This window comes from Cydia strobilella, chromosome 7 (genome assembly GCF_947568885.1).
Source record: "Cydia strobilella chromosome 7, ilCydStro3.1, whole genome shotgun sequence".
Lineage (NCBI taxonomy): Eukaryota > Metazoa > Arthropoda > Insecta > Lepidoptera > Tortricidae > Cydia > Cydia strobilella.
This window is the reverse complement of record NC_086047.1, coordinates 7497397-7515684: the sequence shown is the minus strand read 5'-3', so window position 1 is coordinate 7515684 and position 18288 is coordinate 7497397. Positions and strand designations below refer to the sequence as shown.

The window sequence follows — 18288 nt, the reverse complement described above, 5'->3', positions numbered from 1 at the left end:
TTGTATAACAATAATTTGTAATACCAGGTATATGATTGCCAGACATGGTCAATATTCATATTTTAGATAAGAAATATTGCTTACTTACTTGAAGATGTTTTTAGGGTTCCGTACCTAAAGGGTAAAAACGGGACCCTATTACTAAGACTCCGCTGTCCGTCTGTCTGTCACCAGGCTGTATCTCATGAACCGTGATAGCTAGACAGTTGAAATTTTCACAGATGATGTATTTCTGTTGCCGCTATAACACAAATACTAAAAAGTACGGAACCCTCGGTGCGCGAGTCCGACTCGCACTTGGCCGGTTTCTTTTCTCAGGTCTAAAATTATAACAGACTAAATAAATAATGTTTATCTTACTTTTATTTGAAATTTATGTAGAATGTGTGTAGGACGCAATGTTAAACAATCACTAGGCAAGTAATTAAATTATCAATAGGTTTTACAAAAGAAACTTTGGTTAAACTATAGGTAAAAAAAGTAAAGATACATTTATCATAACGACTTTATTTTGTACCATCCTACTTAATTAAATTATGTTATATCTACGTAATTTTTTTTATGAGTGTTGTACTGTAATCAAAATAATAACAATTATTTATTTGTGTAACGTCAAGGGCTATTTAAGTTAAAACAAATAAAACGTCATGTTCTAAACAAGTAAAAAAAAACCTCTCAAAATTTTATTAACCAAAAAAAGCATACCATCAGATCCACAGTAAAAAAAAAAAGTAAATATGTTACATAACAGTCAATACAAATTAATAAATGTGAAAATTCACACCAATATAAGTAGGTACCTACTCACTCACATATTCAAGTAAATATTATGTAAAGAAGACGTAAAAGAAAACGCGAGAGTTTAAAATGTTATAGACGTAAAATATTTGTCCCTATACTTTTTCACTTTGTCTTAAAATGCAATGAAAATATTTGAACGACACCAACTTTCCCCCAAAACAAAATCTAGTTAGATTGATTTTACAACACAGACAAATGTGCAGAATAGTATACATATTTGGACGTCAACCCTACATAAATAACAAGTAATAACAAAAAGACAGTTTCAATTTAGATGATATCGAGATCAAAACTACCTTAATAGCTTATAACATATGCACAAGTAAAACACCTTGTTCTAAAGCAGATAAAGAAACTAAGGAGGTAGCCAATTAAAGAAATAACTATAATGTTACAAAAGGTGAGGCTGCCTACTAAATAGAGAAGAACGATGTTGAATTGGTTTTCCCACCTCACTGTAGGACAAAATATACTTAGGTAAGACATCACTCGTAATTAGAACGTAGCGGTTTATGTTCTCTTTGCTCGTGAGAAGAGTGTAATGGGAATTAACCCTTTCTCAGGCATGGTTCACATATTGATCAACATGATCAACCACATATAATAATTTATGTTAACACTTTATGACGCAGCGTACTACGTAGGCGAACAACACGCGAACGCGAAGCGAAGCGATGCGGCGCGGTTTGAATCAATCCTTTGATACCTATAGAAGTGTCCTACGTGGGCGATCTCGTTGCGAACGTGAACGCCGTGGGCCCACCGCGTCGCGCCGCGCCGCTTCGCTTTGCGTTCGCAAGTTGTTTGCTTACGTAAGACTCTGCGTGAGTCATTTTTGATTTGAACATTGTCATTCTTGAACTTACGGCCTGAACAAAGGTAAAGAATAGTTTATTTTGGGCATTCTCCAGTTTATTGCACATTCGTACAACTGACAAAGTACGTTTATTGGCAGGCGGTGCCAGCGATGGCTTCGGTGGTGTTAATGCTGAATATCCTGAAGTTGACTTCGTTGGGGTCCAGCGACTTGTAAAGGAACCGCGGCAACTTGTCAGTGAGCAGCCAGAGGGTGCCTTCATCGTCCACCTGCGATTCAAATACATAAAGACAATTAGTACTTACAAGTATCTACGAGGACTGGTATTAGATTAAGATTAGGCACGTGTTAGCTGTGGTAGTAAGAAGTTCAGCGTTCAACAAGAGATAATTTTGCCGGGCTTAAAAATCTGCTGTAATGTGGCTGTAATTATTGTAAGTATATTCCGATATCGGAAATAATCAATAACTTATGATACTCGTAGGGTCGGTAAAAAGCAGCGAGTTTGTCTAAGTTGAGTCAGGGCTTGTTTGCAACCATCGTGGTATAAAAAAGGGCGTGGTATAAATTTTCCTCCCTAAATCGGATACTCATTCTTAAGTTACCCATACAGGTCGCTGAACAGCAGGGTTAGTCTCCGGCGAGTAGGCTTCTCAAGCGACGGGTTATAGTCATTCGGGAACTCGTAGAAAATAGGTAATAGGTTAGCTGAAGAGGAGAGGGTTGGTTTCCGGCGTGCAGGGCTTGTTCACATTCCAGAGCATCCCACTTTGTCCCTGTCAAAAATTGCTTACCTTCAAGTCGTTGGGGAACTCGTAAAGTATAGGGTCGCTGAAGAGGAGAGGGTTGGTTTCGGGCGTGTAGGGCTTGTTCACGTTCCAGCATCCCACGCCGTCTCTGTTCACCTTAAATGACATTATCTCGATTAAAACACTGTAATTTTTAATGTATAAATAAACAATTATATACAGGGTAAAATTTTAACCACCAATCATACTCTGCGCGTGCAAACATTTGGTGGCCCATAGAAATGAGCGGCATCACATCGGCCGGAATGTATGAGACAGCCAACTTTTTTTTCAAGATTTCGGTATTGGTCCCATGATAAAAGTTGTTCAGTCATCATGGTGGTGGTCATAACCTATCTATAAAGTCACTCCGCAGAGTATGGCTGGTAGTTATAATTTCACATTTTAGTCCAGACTTCATTTGTCTACTTATTTGTTTTCTGTGACAGCTATCTTATTATCCAACTACATAATAAGTAGTAATGTTTTGACACAGCGATGTGACCGCGAAGTGTAATGTAATAAAACGAAACCGTGGACGATGACCGTAAGACCGTAACTAAAACCTGTATTTGCAAAAAAACTGCATCGTTTACAACTCTCAATGTCAATGGCATCCCGGGCAAAACTGTGACAGTGAATTTATCGTTTAATAATAATTAAAATACAACATTAACAAAATTTGCATGCGCAAACGTAATTATGTCATTAAATTTATTTTTAACAGTGTGGAATCCTTTTATACGTAACTATAATAACTTAAAGATAGCTATGGCTACCAAAGTTAAATATACGAGTACAAACAACTACACAGGTAGGGATCTACTTATTTAGTTTTCGGTCAGAGCATAAAGTTTGCCCAGTATCTATAATTATTTACTGATCGACCAAAAGCGAAAGTCTCCTTCTCTTGAAATGTATCATATATTATAAGTTCTCGTGAAATGTATCAAATCGTTTTTTTTTTTTCAAAATTGCGGAGCATTGGAGGTTCGCGAGGCCTATAGCTCACAAAGCCAGTGGAACATAAAATTGTAGAAATTTATTGAGGGAGAGAGGAGAGAAATATATTTTTCTCCAACATGCTATGTAATATTGATATTACGTTCTTTATATTAGGCTGGGAAGTATCACGTTTCAGGCGCGGCTAGACGAGAGGTCTGTAATGAAATTTCATACAAAGTTGCAGGCCTAGGCCGGGAAGTGGTTTTTTTTTAATTTCTATTTCACATATAATTGTGGCACAGCATCATGGCATTCAGCCATTATTATTTTTTTGAACCTGACGGGCTCTATGGGACTGTGTGGGGGGATGGTAGCCTGGGGAAAATCCAGGACCCTTCCGCATCACACGAGACGGTTTTGCTACGCTGGAAGCTGGAATACTCCTAGTTAAAAAAAAACGATATTTGATTGATATATATAGTTGGTCAAGCAAATCTTGTTAGTAAATAAGAACAAAAAAAAACTATACTCATCCTTTTCTTTTGGGTGTTAGTACTAGTGTAAGACAAAGATAGTATGATTCTCTCTGTCTATGTTTGAAATAAGACAGTCCTTTGACAAACTATATACCTATATTAAACGTTTGAGAAAAGCACTATACATACATCGGCGTGAAAACGGGTTGTCGGCCTCATAACTATCCGGCCGGCAACCCCTTCCTTCTCGGCCTCTGTAGTAATGTACTATAATTACTTGCCTGTGTGTAGAAGAGAACACTGGTCTTGGGATCGTAGAAGCTGCCTGAGGACTGAGTGCGTTCTCCGCGGTCACCAAGCAACTAGAACAAATAGTCAAATAAGTATAAAGTATGTAAGAATGTGCAGGTTCTTAAGAGTCCCCGGCAAGCTCGGCCAAATTTCATTTCCCCAATACAAACGGAGTTTCGTTCGTTTAAAACTACGTGTTGGACTGTAACGAAACTTTGCACATACAATGACATGAGTTATGTCTGATGTTTATATAGCTCCAGTTTATAAAACAAACGAAATAGAGCAAAAACAAGTTTTGTATGAAAAACAAATTCGCTGTATTTTTTTTAACTATGGTATATGTATGAAGCTACATAAACTAATTACAGACTTAAGACTATAAACTAATTACAGACTTATCCTATTGTAAGTACAAAGTTTCAGAGCAAACTAGCTACTCGTTTTAAAATGAGAGCGTAACTACGTTTATAAAGAGAACCGAGCATGCCGGGGTGCACGGTGGTTCGATTTTCATACAAAATTCATCATCATCATCATTAATTTAAGAGCCTAGCTCTTGTCGGTGGAGCAATTTTCATGTATCTCTTTCCTGAGCCTTTCGTTTGACCGCCTGATACGTCAAAAATTCAATCGACTTTAATTAAGTCACTACACACTATTACGACATAAATATTTTTGCATTTATCTACTTTCGAATATTCGCTAAATTAATAGAAAAACTTTGTTTCATACAGAAATCATGCATAAATCAACGTTATGTTTTCATCAATTTTACGTATGTGTGTGTCAAAAATGTCGTGTACAAATGCGTCGCACGCGCAACGTTCCGCCGACGGCGCCGACCATTAACGCGAGTTGCAGTGACGTCATGTTTAGTGCATTTTTTGTTGACACTGACACATGGGGTTATGTTTATTGTGACTTGTCAATTCGATTGTGGATTGAAAATGATAGCAACGTCTAAATCAAGTTACAAAAATCATCGGTATTCTGGCCCGCGAAAATCCAGGAAAATTCACGCTCAATTGAAGAGAAATTCATGATGGTGAAGTGTCGTAAGGTACAGTTTCACTCCTTCATTGTACATTGTAATTTTCTCGTGCCGATCTTTTTAGAAAATAATTCTTACTTCTTCCATAATGCTAGGATAATAAGCAGCGAACAATACCTATATAATGTAATTATTACTGTTTTGGTTGCCGAATAGTCAATGTGTCACTAACTCTAGGTTTTTTTAGGTATTGTGTAAAATGAAGAGGCAATCTTGGTAATAAAATGTTTTCCTTCATTAGCCAGAAAAAATCAGGACATCCTCACTCCAATAAATATGTCGAAAGTTTAAAGGGCCATATTTACTGTAAAACGTTGTACGATACAAGTGCGGAAAAGAGGAAATTCGAAACGAGTGGCGATAAATTAAAACACGACCGCAGGGAGTGTTTTAAATCGACACGAGTTGCGAAATAATTATTTCAAACTGCAAGGGTACGTTGACAGATGTCATTTCAATATAATTTTGCAACATTTGGCATTTTTGGGTTATAAATTGTATGGAGATGAAATCTATCATCGTATCCTTCCAGTTTGAAAAATACTATAGAGGCTGGGCAGTAAGGGATTGCTTTACTTGTAGAACTATATTTAGCGCTTTAAAAAAAAACTGATACCTGACACTTACAAACCTGGACTTCCTTGGGCTAGTGCTACTAAGAATCGTCAGTATTCTCCATCTTAATCCTAACATAAAAATATATCCTTAAATATCGAATCCATCACGTCACGTTTTAGTATCAACAAATTTTCCCAGTCTGCGTGACGTAGTACAAAGTAAAACTTCTATACAAAAATATTTGGGACATGTTTTATATATTAGCATCAGGATTCAATATGAATATGCTAGTTATTCTGAGATGGAAGAACCCAAAAAGGTGAGATCTGTGAAAGTCAGGTTTTCAATATATGTGACGTTTTCAGCCAAACGGGTACAGTTTATTGTCAGTTGTCAATAAGACGCTATTTCCATAAAGCTTCAAAATTAAATCAACCTAATCGACAACCGACAACCTTTTAGTTCAAAACTTTACATATTTTTATAAAACGTTCATAAACTAATTTATTAATAATACTAAATATCTGGGAGATTGCTCGGAAAACTTATAAGTAAAAACTCAAAAATGCTTGTTTTCCCAGAGATAAGACCTAGCTAGATCGAATACCTTACGGCAAATTTCATCGAAATCGTTGAGCCGTTTCCGAATCGGACAAGAATTGCTCGTTTAAAGGTATAAGAAAAGTAAGATATAATAACAAACACAAAAAAGATAAAAATAAAGTACCCGAGTCGTACCAGTCTTGAACCCGAATCCTCTTGCACGTATTTCCACGAACATACCGCAGCGCCATTGCAGCATACTTACATACTACTACTACTACTACTACAAGCATCACGGAAACACTGTTTGCATGTGTGAGTAATAGTAGGAAATAGCATGACAGAAACACTGTCGACTTTAAAGGTGTTTTTTTGCACAATGAAGTATTCAATGTTTATTATAATAGTTCAATATTTGTGTAGAGTGCGCTAAACATACTTTTAAATACCAAGAGTATTCCACAAAAAAATAAAACCTGAAAATTTGCGAAAGTGGGGCCATCTAGCGGGGTTTAAGCTTTGAGTAACCTAGTCGAACCACCTTAAACTTACTTATACAATATTTTTTTATCTACAGTGACAGTAAGCAGGAGGAGGCACTAAACACACAATGGTTGTCTTTTGCCATAAAAATAATTATGTAATGGCTTTACGTTATCAATACCTACGTTTACGCTTCCGCTATGCTTGTCCTTGTGTTTATTTTTTATGAAATGTGAATAACTTCTTCTGGCTCCTCTACACGATGGCCCAGCGTAGGCCAGTCCAAGGGACGCATTTATGCGTTAGTGGGAGCAAGTTATATTGCTATCTCATTCCACCGCATAGCTGTGTCCCTTGGACTGGCCTGCGCTGGGCCATCGTGTAGAAGAGCCGTTCGATCAAATAGTATATTTACGGTACTCCTTATTTATATGTATATTTGAACTAATTCTAATTGTTTTAATCTATCTAGAAACATACACCCGAAATCATGTCATAATTGGTTAATTGACAATTACGGTCGCGTACATTGGCGGTCTGCGTCGGTCCGCCAACGCGTGTTCCCGTTGAGCTGCTCGTTATTGAGCGAAAAATATCGAGCAATCTTCGACTCAAAAATACGTGAGTGACCCATTTTAATATATTTAATATGTCTGTGTCTCACGGAAGTTTCGTTATTATAATTGATCATTCGTAAGTCAACGTGCAACAAGCAGCTAGGAGCCTCCAAGCAAGTATATTATAGACCGCTAAGACTGCTAAGTGCTCTACTGTTTGTACTACTAGTATATCACTTATACTGTCTACTTATAACTAAACTATATGCCCATTATAGGCAAAGGCCGCGCAGACAAGTTTTTTGCGAAGCAAGACCCGGAAGTTAAATTCACCTTTCAAATAATTAAGCAGGTTCCTTTCATCGACCATGGAGCAGGTAAAACGAAGGTGTATTTACAACCTTCGTTTTATGTTTTGTATTTAAATAAAATTCATAAGGGAGTGCCATCTTTCCTTTCAAAAATTTCAAAAAAAAAATTATTTTGAATAGCTTTGTCCCGCGTAATATACTAAAAAGATACTAAAGAGACACGAACCTACAAAAATGTCTTCGCAGGACAGATTTCGCTTTCGTCGGATAGTTGTAGCCCTCATTTGCTTTATAATTAATGTATAAAACAGCCATTTTTTCGTTATTTCGAGGTTGGTTCTAACGTACAAGTTTCAGAGTGACCTCTCAAAATTTGGCAAAGGGTTAAAAAAACATCCTGTAAATTAATGAGTAATGACAAAATAGGTGTAGATCTACAACTATATAATCTATTATTGTTTTTCCCTACAACTAAACTTATTACTATATAAAACAATCAAAAATAACTAAGTAATGTTTTAACATCGAAAAATGGAACGGAATGGCTTTGAGTATATTTAGTTCGAGGATCGACGGGGCTTGAATAGGCAAAGTACGTGTTGCAATCTGTAAGTGTAAGCTTTACTAGCATTTAGTATTCAAACCTTGAAATCGTGGAATGCCTCGTTCTTATCGATGTGTGTGTAGTTACGCAGCAGCTCGGTTGACACGCAGAACTCCTTCGTACTCGAGAACGCGTGGAAAAACATTGTTCGATACCTGTAGGACAATAAATAATGATACATCATTAAATAACTGAATAAAGTTAATATGATAACAAAACATCCGACTCTGACTGTATTGAGATGCCCGCTTCATCATTTGATAAAATGTTGCAGTGTCAATTTTGATACAGCTGAGCATACTTTACGCTACATAAAGTCTCGTTGAAAAATACCATTTTTTTTTTACTATTGGCTATAGTTTAGAAACAAATATGTAATTGGAATAAATTAACAATTAATCTTTACATCGTTGCGAAATTAGCCATATACAACTTGTTATCTTATAGCATCAGAAGAGCAATAATCGTTGACCTCCAATTTTGAATAAGTATTCCGTTGATTTAATTTGCGGTCAATGTCGGCCATTTCAACCTGTTTTGAATAAATCTTCTACTTTTCTAAAGACGATAAAATTTACCAAAAATATATTATACAAAGACACGCTGTTACTAGGATCGGGAGGACAACTTACCATATGTTTTAAAGAGGTGTAATGGTATATAGCCTATTTAATATGCAATAAATACCTCGAAACTCCACAGAAATGCGTATAAAATAGCAATAATTTTGACATAGGTTCTTCACATAATATATCTCCATTGGTTTGACTGGAACCTTTTCTAAAAATATTCCGCTGTATAAAATCGTCCTTTTTCCTGCTAAGTGTAAAACGTGTTTCCTGACTTGTCTCTTGAATTAGTTTTTTGTTGGTAGTGTGTTAAGGAAAACCACCATGTTTATCTTGTCAATAGCAGAATCGGATTAAGTCTAACCTCGAAATCCTTCCAGATATCCTGAGCTACAGGATGTACTGATTTTCAATATTTACACCCATAACCCTACTTTCTGTTTAAGTCGCAGTCGAGTAAAATGTTGATATTGGGGTAGAACGTGTACAAATGTATAGACAAAAGTGGAATTCATATTCCTCCAAGTCTCGTATTATATTCCCTGAAAGGGTATAAGCGCTAATTCTGGATTCAGCTATTATTTTCTATAACAAGATGTATTTTTTCCGCAAAGATATCTAGGACTGTTTTGTGTAGAATTTAATAAGCTTTAATGTTGCCCTACACCATATTTTCATATAGAACGTATATTTAGAGTAAAACGCAAATTTCTCCAGGATGGTACACATTTTCCAAGATGGCTGCGATTCCTCGAGGTCCCCAAATGTCAAATAGTGTGGACATGAAAAAGAGACCTTTAATTAACATACATACCAAATTTCATAACTTTGTAAGGATTTCGAGGTTAGACAATCCGATTGTGCTACAGTGTCAATAAGTGGTTTTAGGCAATTAGGCAAAGGTATAGTAGGGAAAAGAGAGTAGCCACCCGCTTACTAACTTTACATGTAATGTAGCAACACATTTATATTGAAATAAAACTATGAAAACGGATTATATCGCGTATATTACGTACGTGCGTAGTTTTATTTCATGAGTAACTATCGCGGTAACCGAAGACAATAATTATTACATTTATATTGATTGTAAGATAGCTAGAATATGTCGAAATGCTTATTATACGACTGTTATTAATAATATAACTAGGTAAAATACAATAAAGTAACCTAAAATTGCTAAAGATTCGCATCGAAATTTCACAGAAATCAAAATTCCAAACGGTAGTAGTTGGGGACATTCAATGATGTTAAATTTCATTTCATGATACCGTTTGGTAGTGAATATTTTAGTATATTGTGTATCTAACATTTTTGTGATTATATATTTAGTTTAAATATACCATATGTTTAATTTTAAAAATACCCGCTTTGCCCAACCGCTACCCGTTTTGCCCAAAGCACCAACCCACTAGGAGCAAGTCTGGGCATAGAGGGTTTTGCAGAGCCTTTGCTTTTCTTCTATTGTATAAAGATATTAAGCGGAAACTTAAAAAACGATGTTCTAAATCGAAGTTCGATAAATTTCCTAACTAATGACTGCATATTCGCTACTTTAATACAATAAAATAGTAGATTTTTTTACGGTTGTTAGCTTACCCGCGTTGGGCCCGCTTACCCTACAGTACATAACAATAGGTTGTGGTTGTTTTCTTGTAGGCATGCATTTTGTGTAGTCATTTGATTGACCACGTACCTACTCATAGCTTCTTAAAAAATAAATGATTACCTAATTGAAACTATAAATAATAGTGAATGTGATCGCAACTGAGCAAACATGCGTATAACAAAAAGCAAGGTCCCTACGTGACAGGAGGTCTTCGACAGCTCTACTGTTTAGTTAGGGCTACTTTTGTATTGCATTGTAGAGGATCGGATTTTTTTTCAATGCGGTTGCAAATTATCGGGCAGGATATTTTAGAAAACCTTTTCATTGTTCACTACGAAATACGTATAATATGCATAAAATTTCCGATTAGAATGGTGATTATGATTGGACGCAATGCTAAAACGGCTGCCGGGCTCTGACTAAAATAATGCGTAACGTGTATTGCGCGAAACTAAGAATTATAGAATTTCACGAAACATGATATGACTTAGTGACCCTGCTTGTGAAGCCGATGGTCCTGGGTTCGAATCCCGGTAAGGGTATTTATTTGTGTGATGAGCACAGATATTTGTTCCTGAGTCATGGATGTTTTCTATGTATTTAATTATTTGTATAAGTATTATATAAGTATATCGTTATTTGAGTACCTACAATCCCACAGCACAAGCCTTCTTGAGCTTACCGTGGGACTTAGTCAATTTGTGTAGGAATGTCCCTATAATATTTATTATTATTATATTTAATATAACGCAGGCCTTAAATATGTGCTCGAGATTAACAAGAATGGAAACCTCGGTATCGCACATGTACATGACTTTTTAACCGACTACAAAATTCCAAAAGGCTTCATTCGGTTGTATGTTTGTTACCTCAGAACTCCGCCATTTCTGATCCGATTTCGAAAATATTTCTGTTGATTGACCGTAAAAACTTAAAATTGGTCTCATTTTAGTCGAAGTCTAGTTCTGATGTTGGGATCCCTGGGATCCATGAGGAATTGAGGGATCTTCTCATCAATGCTCAACCGCCAAATTCAACTTACCCGTGTTCCCTTGGCTCAGACAAAGCCAGCGCGAAAACTCCATCAGTCCACTGGAACTCGATGCCGCCCACCTGGTACTGGCCAGCCAGAGGCTCGAAGTGGAAGTAGTGGTGCGAGATACGCCAGGAGTCATTCTGCTTGAGACTGTAGACCACCACTCCGTACGCGCCCAGGTCCGGGATGTACGCGAACGCGTTGTCGCATGTGTCCTTGTCCACGTCTACTACCTGGAAATATTATTTTAGTATATAATACATATTTATATTATTCAAGTATATATCTACGGGCTGCTATAGGCTATACATAATATACATATACTCCTACAGGCCGAAATTCAACATTTTTGTCAATTTTGGTCACCATTTCGACAAATCATCACATTTCGCGTTTTTCATAAAATTTAAAATTGCGATAGAATACATGCGACCTCCTCTAGAACGTTACTGGCTGGTTTATACCTATACGTTTTTGTCAGTTAACAATTCAGGTAGACAGGTACCTAATTCAGTAAATGCTAGTGTTCCCAGGAAGCTGTTTTGAGAAATTTTGTTATTGTTAATACCTACTAGAAAATCGCATTTTACGTAGAGTCGGACCAAGCTAACTACTCGGCATTTGCACTGACAAAGTGTGGAAATATTATCATTAATGTCAAATCGATATGAAAATATTGTGTGTATAATGAGTAATGACAATGACACTAAGTCGGCGCAAATTTAGCTTAGACTCTACATTCCTATATATTTGATAGTTAAAAATATAAACGCACACCGGACTCCGAAGAAGTAATCAAGATCGCAGCAAATGTTGTCAACAACATTGCACACAAGTACACACTACACAGTCGGCTATTTTTAAAATACGCTCAAGTTAAAACATGGAAATGCTTTCGCGAACAAATAAGATTAAAACCGGCACGCTACACGACGTTGCTCGGATTCCGATTGCATGCCACAGATTTAACACCGTTAAAAAGAGAGTAGGTAAGGTACGGATTTTTAGCTTCTGTTTTTTTTGACCCAAAAAAATTAACTTAATTTATACGACTTTGGTGCATTTCCAGGTACACTAGCCATCTCTCTCTTTGTCCTCGGTTCCTCATGGCTGAGGGTCGCGACAACATGAGGTCGTTATTTTGTGCACCGAGGCTCTCCATTCTGCACGATTTTCCGCCTTGCTGATAATAGGTCCCTGTGTAAATCCCTGGCAGGCCTTCTTTACACTAGCCATAGGTAATGCAGAATTTTTGGTTACTTTCCCGTAGATTGTGAAAAGGTCAGGGAGCTTAGCCAAGATAGCAATCGTTTGCGCTAGAAAACGAATCGTTTTCTGTCTCTCTATCACTCTTACACATAGTGCAATAGAGCTCACACCGTTTCGTTGTCGTAGCGCTAACGATTGGCATCTTGGCTAGGCACCCAGGTAACAAAAGTTAACAGACACGTCGGACGTAATCTCAGTGGAATTGCTACTCCTGGCTCTGCCAGCGTGCCTAGACTACGTTAATCACTTTCTTTAAGGTAAGCCTTATGCTTATTTTTATAAGTACAATTTATAATTATACAATTAACATGAGATAATTTAGAAGCCAGTTAATAAATCCTACACAGATTTCTGGTGCAGTGGATTTTAAGAGGGCTTTTTCGTTCTTTATATATATATATATATTTATATATATATATATATTTATATATATATATATATATATTAGTGGGTACTTACGACGTTGGCGAAGAACGAATCCTCCTTCATATCGGAGACTTTGAAGAAATATCTATGAAGAAGCTGGTCGGTGTTCAAATCGAACACAACTAGAGACGGTCCCGCAATTTGGTTACCAGCACCTACAAATTATGAAATGGTTTAACATGGTCACTACCCAAGTTGCAAAGATCACACATCTTAAAGTTATCAAATAGTCTCGTTAAATTCAAATTTTGATAAAACTAGTGGCAGCTGTTCAGCTCGGTGGGTGTCCTAACAGGCAAAACTCAAGGAAATGGTTTCTTTGTAAGGCTATATGTAGAATGGTCCATAACATGTAGTAGGTACTTAACAAACGAAAGAAAGTAAAAACAAAGATTTGTTTCGGCAGGAATATTCGATCTAAAGGTTCAGGCGGCCTAGCCAAGGTAACGATCGCTTGCGCTTCGCTATCGAATCGCTTTGTGCCTCTCTATCACTCTTCCATAATAAGGGGCTCACTGACTATCAGCCCGCCGGACGATATCGGCCTGTCAGTTGTTCGGAACTGTCAAATTTTTGTTCTACCTGACAGGCCGATATCGTCCGGCGGACTGATAGTCAGTGGGCCCCTTTAGTGTCACAGTGACAGTTGCGTTTCGTCCGCGACGTAGTATTAGCGATTGGCATGTTGTCTACATGGCCTGCAGTTTCATTGGTCGATAACTCGGTCGATATACAGCGTGCGGTGACTCCCCGCTACCGGTAGGCGGTATAACGACTAGTGAAACTCATAATCGCATGCGTTATGTCGACCAATGAAACTGAGCCTTAACTACTACCTAAATACTGAAGTCTCCTATTGCGTAAAATATGTAGTTTTATTGCCAACATTAGGACGTAAACAACTTAGAAATCCGTGTTTCTATAGGTATACATATATTAAATAGGTATACAGCAATCTTGTGAAGTACGTACCTACTTAATATAACTTACCAAAAATGTCAGCCAATCCCGAATCCATAACCCATAGTCGGTCACAGGGGTCGACATACACCCGGAACACGGAGATAATGGATCTATTGGAAGGGAGCTCCTTCGCGTCATCTGGGACCAAGTTGTCCTTCATTGAAGGATACGGCTTTAAAATCTGGTCTTGAGCCCCATCTACATCCACATAGTTTAGCGAGGAAGCCACGCCGTTCTTCCACCTTGGGACGGTGATGAACAGCTTGTTTTTCCATCTCGCCAAACCCAGAATTAAGTTATGTTCTTGTACAAATTGACCGGTTTTTATGGCATTTTCCCTGTCAGCAGGCGAGTCCCAGGCGTAGTCTACTTGCTTCCAAGCGAAACGAAGTTGTGGTGATGCTGCTTTACATATAGCCAGCACTGCAGCGGCTAGTATAAAACTTATTGCCCGCATATTTCCTCTGTAACAAAGCAGAAACAATCGAGTTAAATTGTGCTCGCAATTATAATACTTGTGGTTTACCTATGTAAAGTAGAGCCAGGTACAGGGTACCGCAACCGGTTTTGCTACAAAAGCAATGGCTTATTGCTATCCACGTTAACTAACCACTATTATCTGAGGTGTCAAATAACAACCTTGTGTTTTGTTTATAGCGCAGTACCCATCAATAATCATCCAACATCGCGATGTTGTAACTTGGTAATGACGGCATTGTGTAGCACCACGCCAACTCCATAATAAAGATGGCTGGCTCACGTTTTTGCGGATGGCTTGTGATCTTATTATTGGGAAACGACAAGTTAGGTGGTTTTACAACAGCTAGTCTTCCTTATCGTAGCAAATCAGTCTAGTTATGTATTCGGATAGCCTGGGAACTGTGACACGTTGCACAACCCCTTCTGAGAACTTCTGGGGCACGCGTGATATATATATGATGGTGATTGATTGATACTACCTCATTATTCACTTTATATTACTAAACGTCCGAGTCAAACCCTTATTTATTATACAAATAACTTTATTTATGGACAGAAAATTATTAAATGCATCTGAGTCAGCTTTTTTACATAAATAAGTAGACTTAAGTTCTATTAAGTTATTGCTTCTACATGATACTTACTTGCATATTATTGTGATCTTTATTTTATGCTTATACTATGTAAGGAGTATGAGTTTCTCTACCTATAAGTAACTACTCAACATGCCGACGTAAACTAATTATATTCATTATAAAATATAACTACATTTATCCAATATGGTGTTATAACGAGTTGTGCATTATGCAGATTGGACTCGTTAATTAATAGACAGTCTTAATGACTAATTTTTATTGTTAATATTAAAAATATTTATCTACCTAATCCATTTCGTAATTACAAGCTGGCTGTATTTTTCTAGAATTCACGTTTTTATTAGGTACTTTAATTCTAAAACCGTTTACTTTACGTAGTGTTTTCCCATTAAACTGTGACAAAGTGGTGTTTCCTACACGCAAAATGCATGTTTATTAAGTAAATGACCTTCCACGGGAGAAGCGAGTAATGGCTATTTCCCGACGCTGTCAAATTTGTGTGATTAAATCTTGTCCAAAATATTGTCAATTAAAACAGTTGGGTTTGTAGAACCTATATCCACTTTGTGTCATCCAATAAGTGGAAGAGAAATTACATAAGTTAATTATAATGTGACTAGAGATTGACCCTAATCACTCGATTAAAAGTGATGTTACACCCTAAGTTGAAGCTTACTGGTTCAGTAATTGCCAATTAACTCTTGTAATTAAGTTACCTAGCGCGTATTTATTGATTCAGGGAATTCATTCAGACAATGTGAGTAAATTCCATTTCTTATTCTTATAAAATAATAGGGCAAAACGCTTGGTACATACCAAAAAATTGCAAAAAAATGTTGACCCGTAGTTTATGCTTGGTAATTCAAACGGAAACAACGTATAATATTTATTAAAAAACAGGAAATTTGTAACAAATAACATTTCAAAATCATGGCCTCGCCATGAAAAACAATAATTCCACTGCTGGAACGCATTCTTAACGCATTTAGATCCGGTCATAAAAACTATACCTACCATAGAATTACACACAACTGTTAAAAGAGCGAAATAAAGGGGAATTTTACGAAGATATACGTAATGTAGATTCAGAATTTTGCCTGTATTTAGTTGCTACTTGCTACAGTTATAAATTATAAGTAAGTACCTACTTTTTTTTGACAACTGTCTTTATATTTATCGTAGAACCTATATCTTCCTGACCTGGGTGACAAGGTGACAATCGTTTGCGCTACGATAACGAAACGCTTTGTGTCTCTCTACATTCTTCAATATTAGAGCGACAGGGACAATTGCATTTCGTTCGCTACGGATCGTAAACGATTGGCATGTTGGCTAAGCACCCTGATGCAGGCTAGGCCCCCAGGGGGGTCTAGCTAAGATGATAATCGTTGATAGAAAACGCCAATCAAAACTTAAATAATGTATAGAAATAGTCGTGTGACTTTTCGTAGCACCTGTCATCCCGATACTTTTTCACTTTTCATTTGGCGTTTGTCGATGTACGATAGTCATCTTTGCTAGGCATTCTGTACCTATGTTAACAAAAGGTAATGTTATAGCCTAATTTTGACGGATATATTAATGGTTAGTTATTTATGTTATTGTCATTTAACTTACGTGTTATTGTAGGTTGATCAAGATTTGAGCGGGGTCAGGCGTCAGGCCGACCGGTTCAGCGGGGCCGCGAAGACAGACTAAACAGTTCGAGGTCTCGCCAACCTTTATATATTTGCTGCAACTTCACCATTCAATACGCTTTGTATGGTTACATTTAAGGTGTTTAAATTGGGCTGCGACCATATGCAATAACTTGATTAGGAGGAATCGGTGAACCGTTAGATTCTCGCGGCTATTTGCCTGCCTGGTGGTGTCATTACCAATAGTTTGGCCGGTAGTACTTAATTAAAACGGTTTTTCTTAATAAGTGATAGGTGTAGATTTAATTCCATCGGTATAAACTTTTTTAAATACTAATTCGTAATAATTATAACTACTAACTTTGTACTTATTTATCTCAACCGAATTTCTAGTTTGCTCACTAAAAGTAATTTAAGGTGTATTCGGAACTGGGCAATCCTGAAAATTATTTAAAAACCACTCATGTTCCGTTTTAATAAGAGCCCCTTCTCAGAATTTTTAGTGCCCGCCACTTTTTAGTGCTTTTAGGGTTTCCGTACCTCAAAAGGAAAAAACCGAACCCTTATAGAATCATAAACTGAAATAGATATCATAATTTGATTTCTTCCCTAGTTGGCCTTATCTATAGAATCACTTTGTTGTCCGTCCGTCTGTCTGTCAAGATCCTTTATCTCGGGAACTCGTGGAGGTATTTATCCAGTTAAAATTAAAACGATATAGCATATGGTTTTAATTTCGAAATACATATACATTCTTTGCGGATAAACGGCCGTATCTTTCTTTTACGTTAACTTAGAATTATATGCCATATAAATTTACCTACTTAGGTCTCCAGTCCCTTGAAGCTGTAAAAAAAAAAACAAATTTCTAAGTTAACGTAAAAAAAAGATACGGCCGTTTATCCGCAAATAACGTATATGTATTTCGACACTCTCAAGGGAATCAAACTTTATTGGGTACTTCCCGTTGACCTAGAACTATGCAATTTGGCAAGTAATATCGTCTTGAACTACAAGTACAGAGATAAATTTGAAAACTATAAATTTGTGAAAAAAAGTTAATTTGTAACGGAACTGTCGGTGGGCGAATCCGACTCGCACTTGTCCGGTTTTTTTCCTTTCCGAATTACCCGAAGACAACACCTTACCTTACCTTATTTATACACATTATTTTGAAGATCTTAGCACATTGACAATCATATAATATCTTATAGTCTAGGCGCATTCACAACCCTCAGATGAAAGTCTTGTGTGCGACGACTTATTTATAAATGGGGCATTTTCTATGAAAAGGGTCGACAATGGCATTTACGCCGCACAGCGTCACGCGGCATTGTATTTATATCGGAGCAACGTTAATAATGGCCTAAGCGCCATCGACAATAAGGTCCCTTTTTATAGAAAATACCGCAAATAAATAAATCCCACCAAAAACATTTTCATGTAGAATGTTGCCAAGACGAGATAATAAGGCTCGC

General features: G+C 37.0%; 1 protein-coding gene across 1 annotated transcript; it reads right to left on the bottom strand.

Annotated features, from left to right (window-relative positions):
• Window positions 1-1673: 1673 nt before the first annotated feature.
• Window positions 1674-16848, bottom strand: LOC134743034 (protein yellow-like). Its single transcript, XM_063676305.1, has 8 exons — window positions 16791-16848; window positions 14125-14561; window positions 13168-13289; window positions 11446-11672; window positions 8269-8383; window positions 4109-4189; window positions 2413-2523; window positions 1674-1887 (listed from the first exon to the last, which is right to left on the bottom strand). Exons 2-8 carry the CDS (start codon window positions 14552-14554, stop codon window positions 1747-1749), a joined length of 1227 nt encoding a protein of 408 aa, XP_063532375.1. The 5' UTR covers window positions 14555-14561; window positions 16791-16848; the 3' UTR covers window positions 1674-1746.
• Between the last annotated feature and the right edge of the window lie 1440 nt (window positions 16849-18288).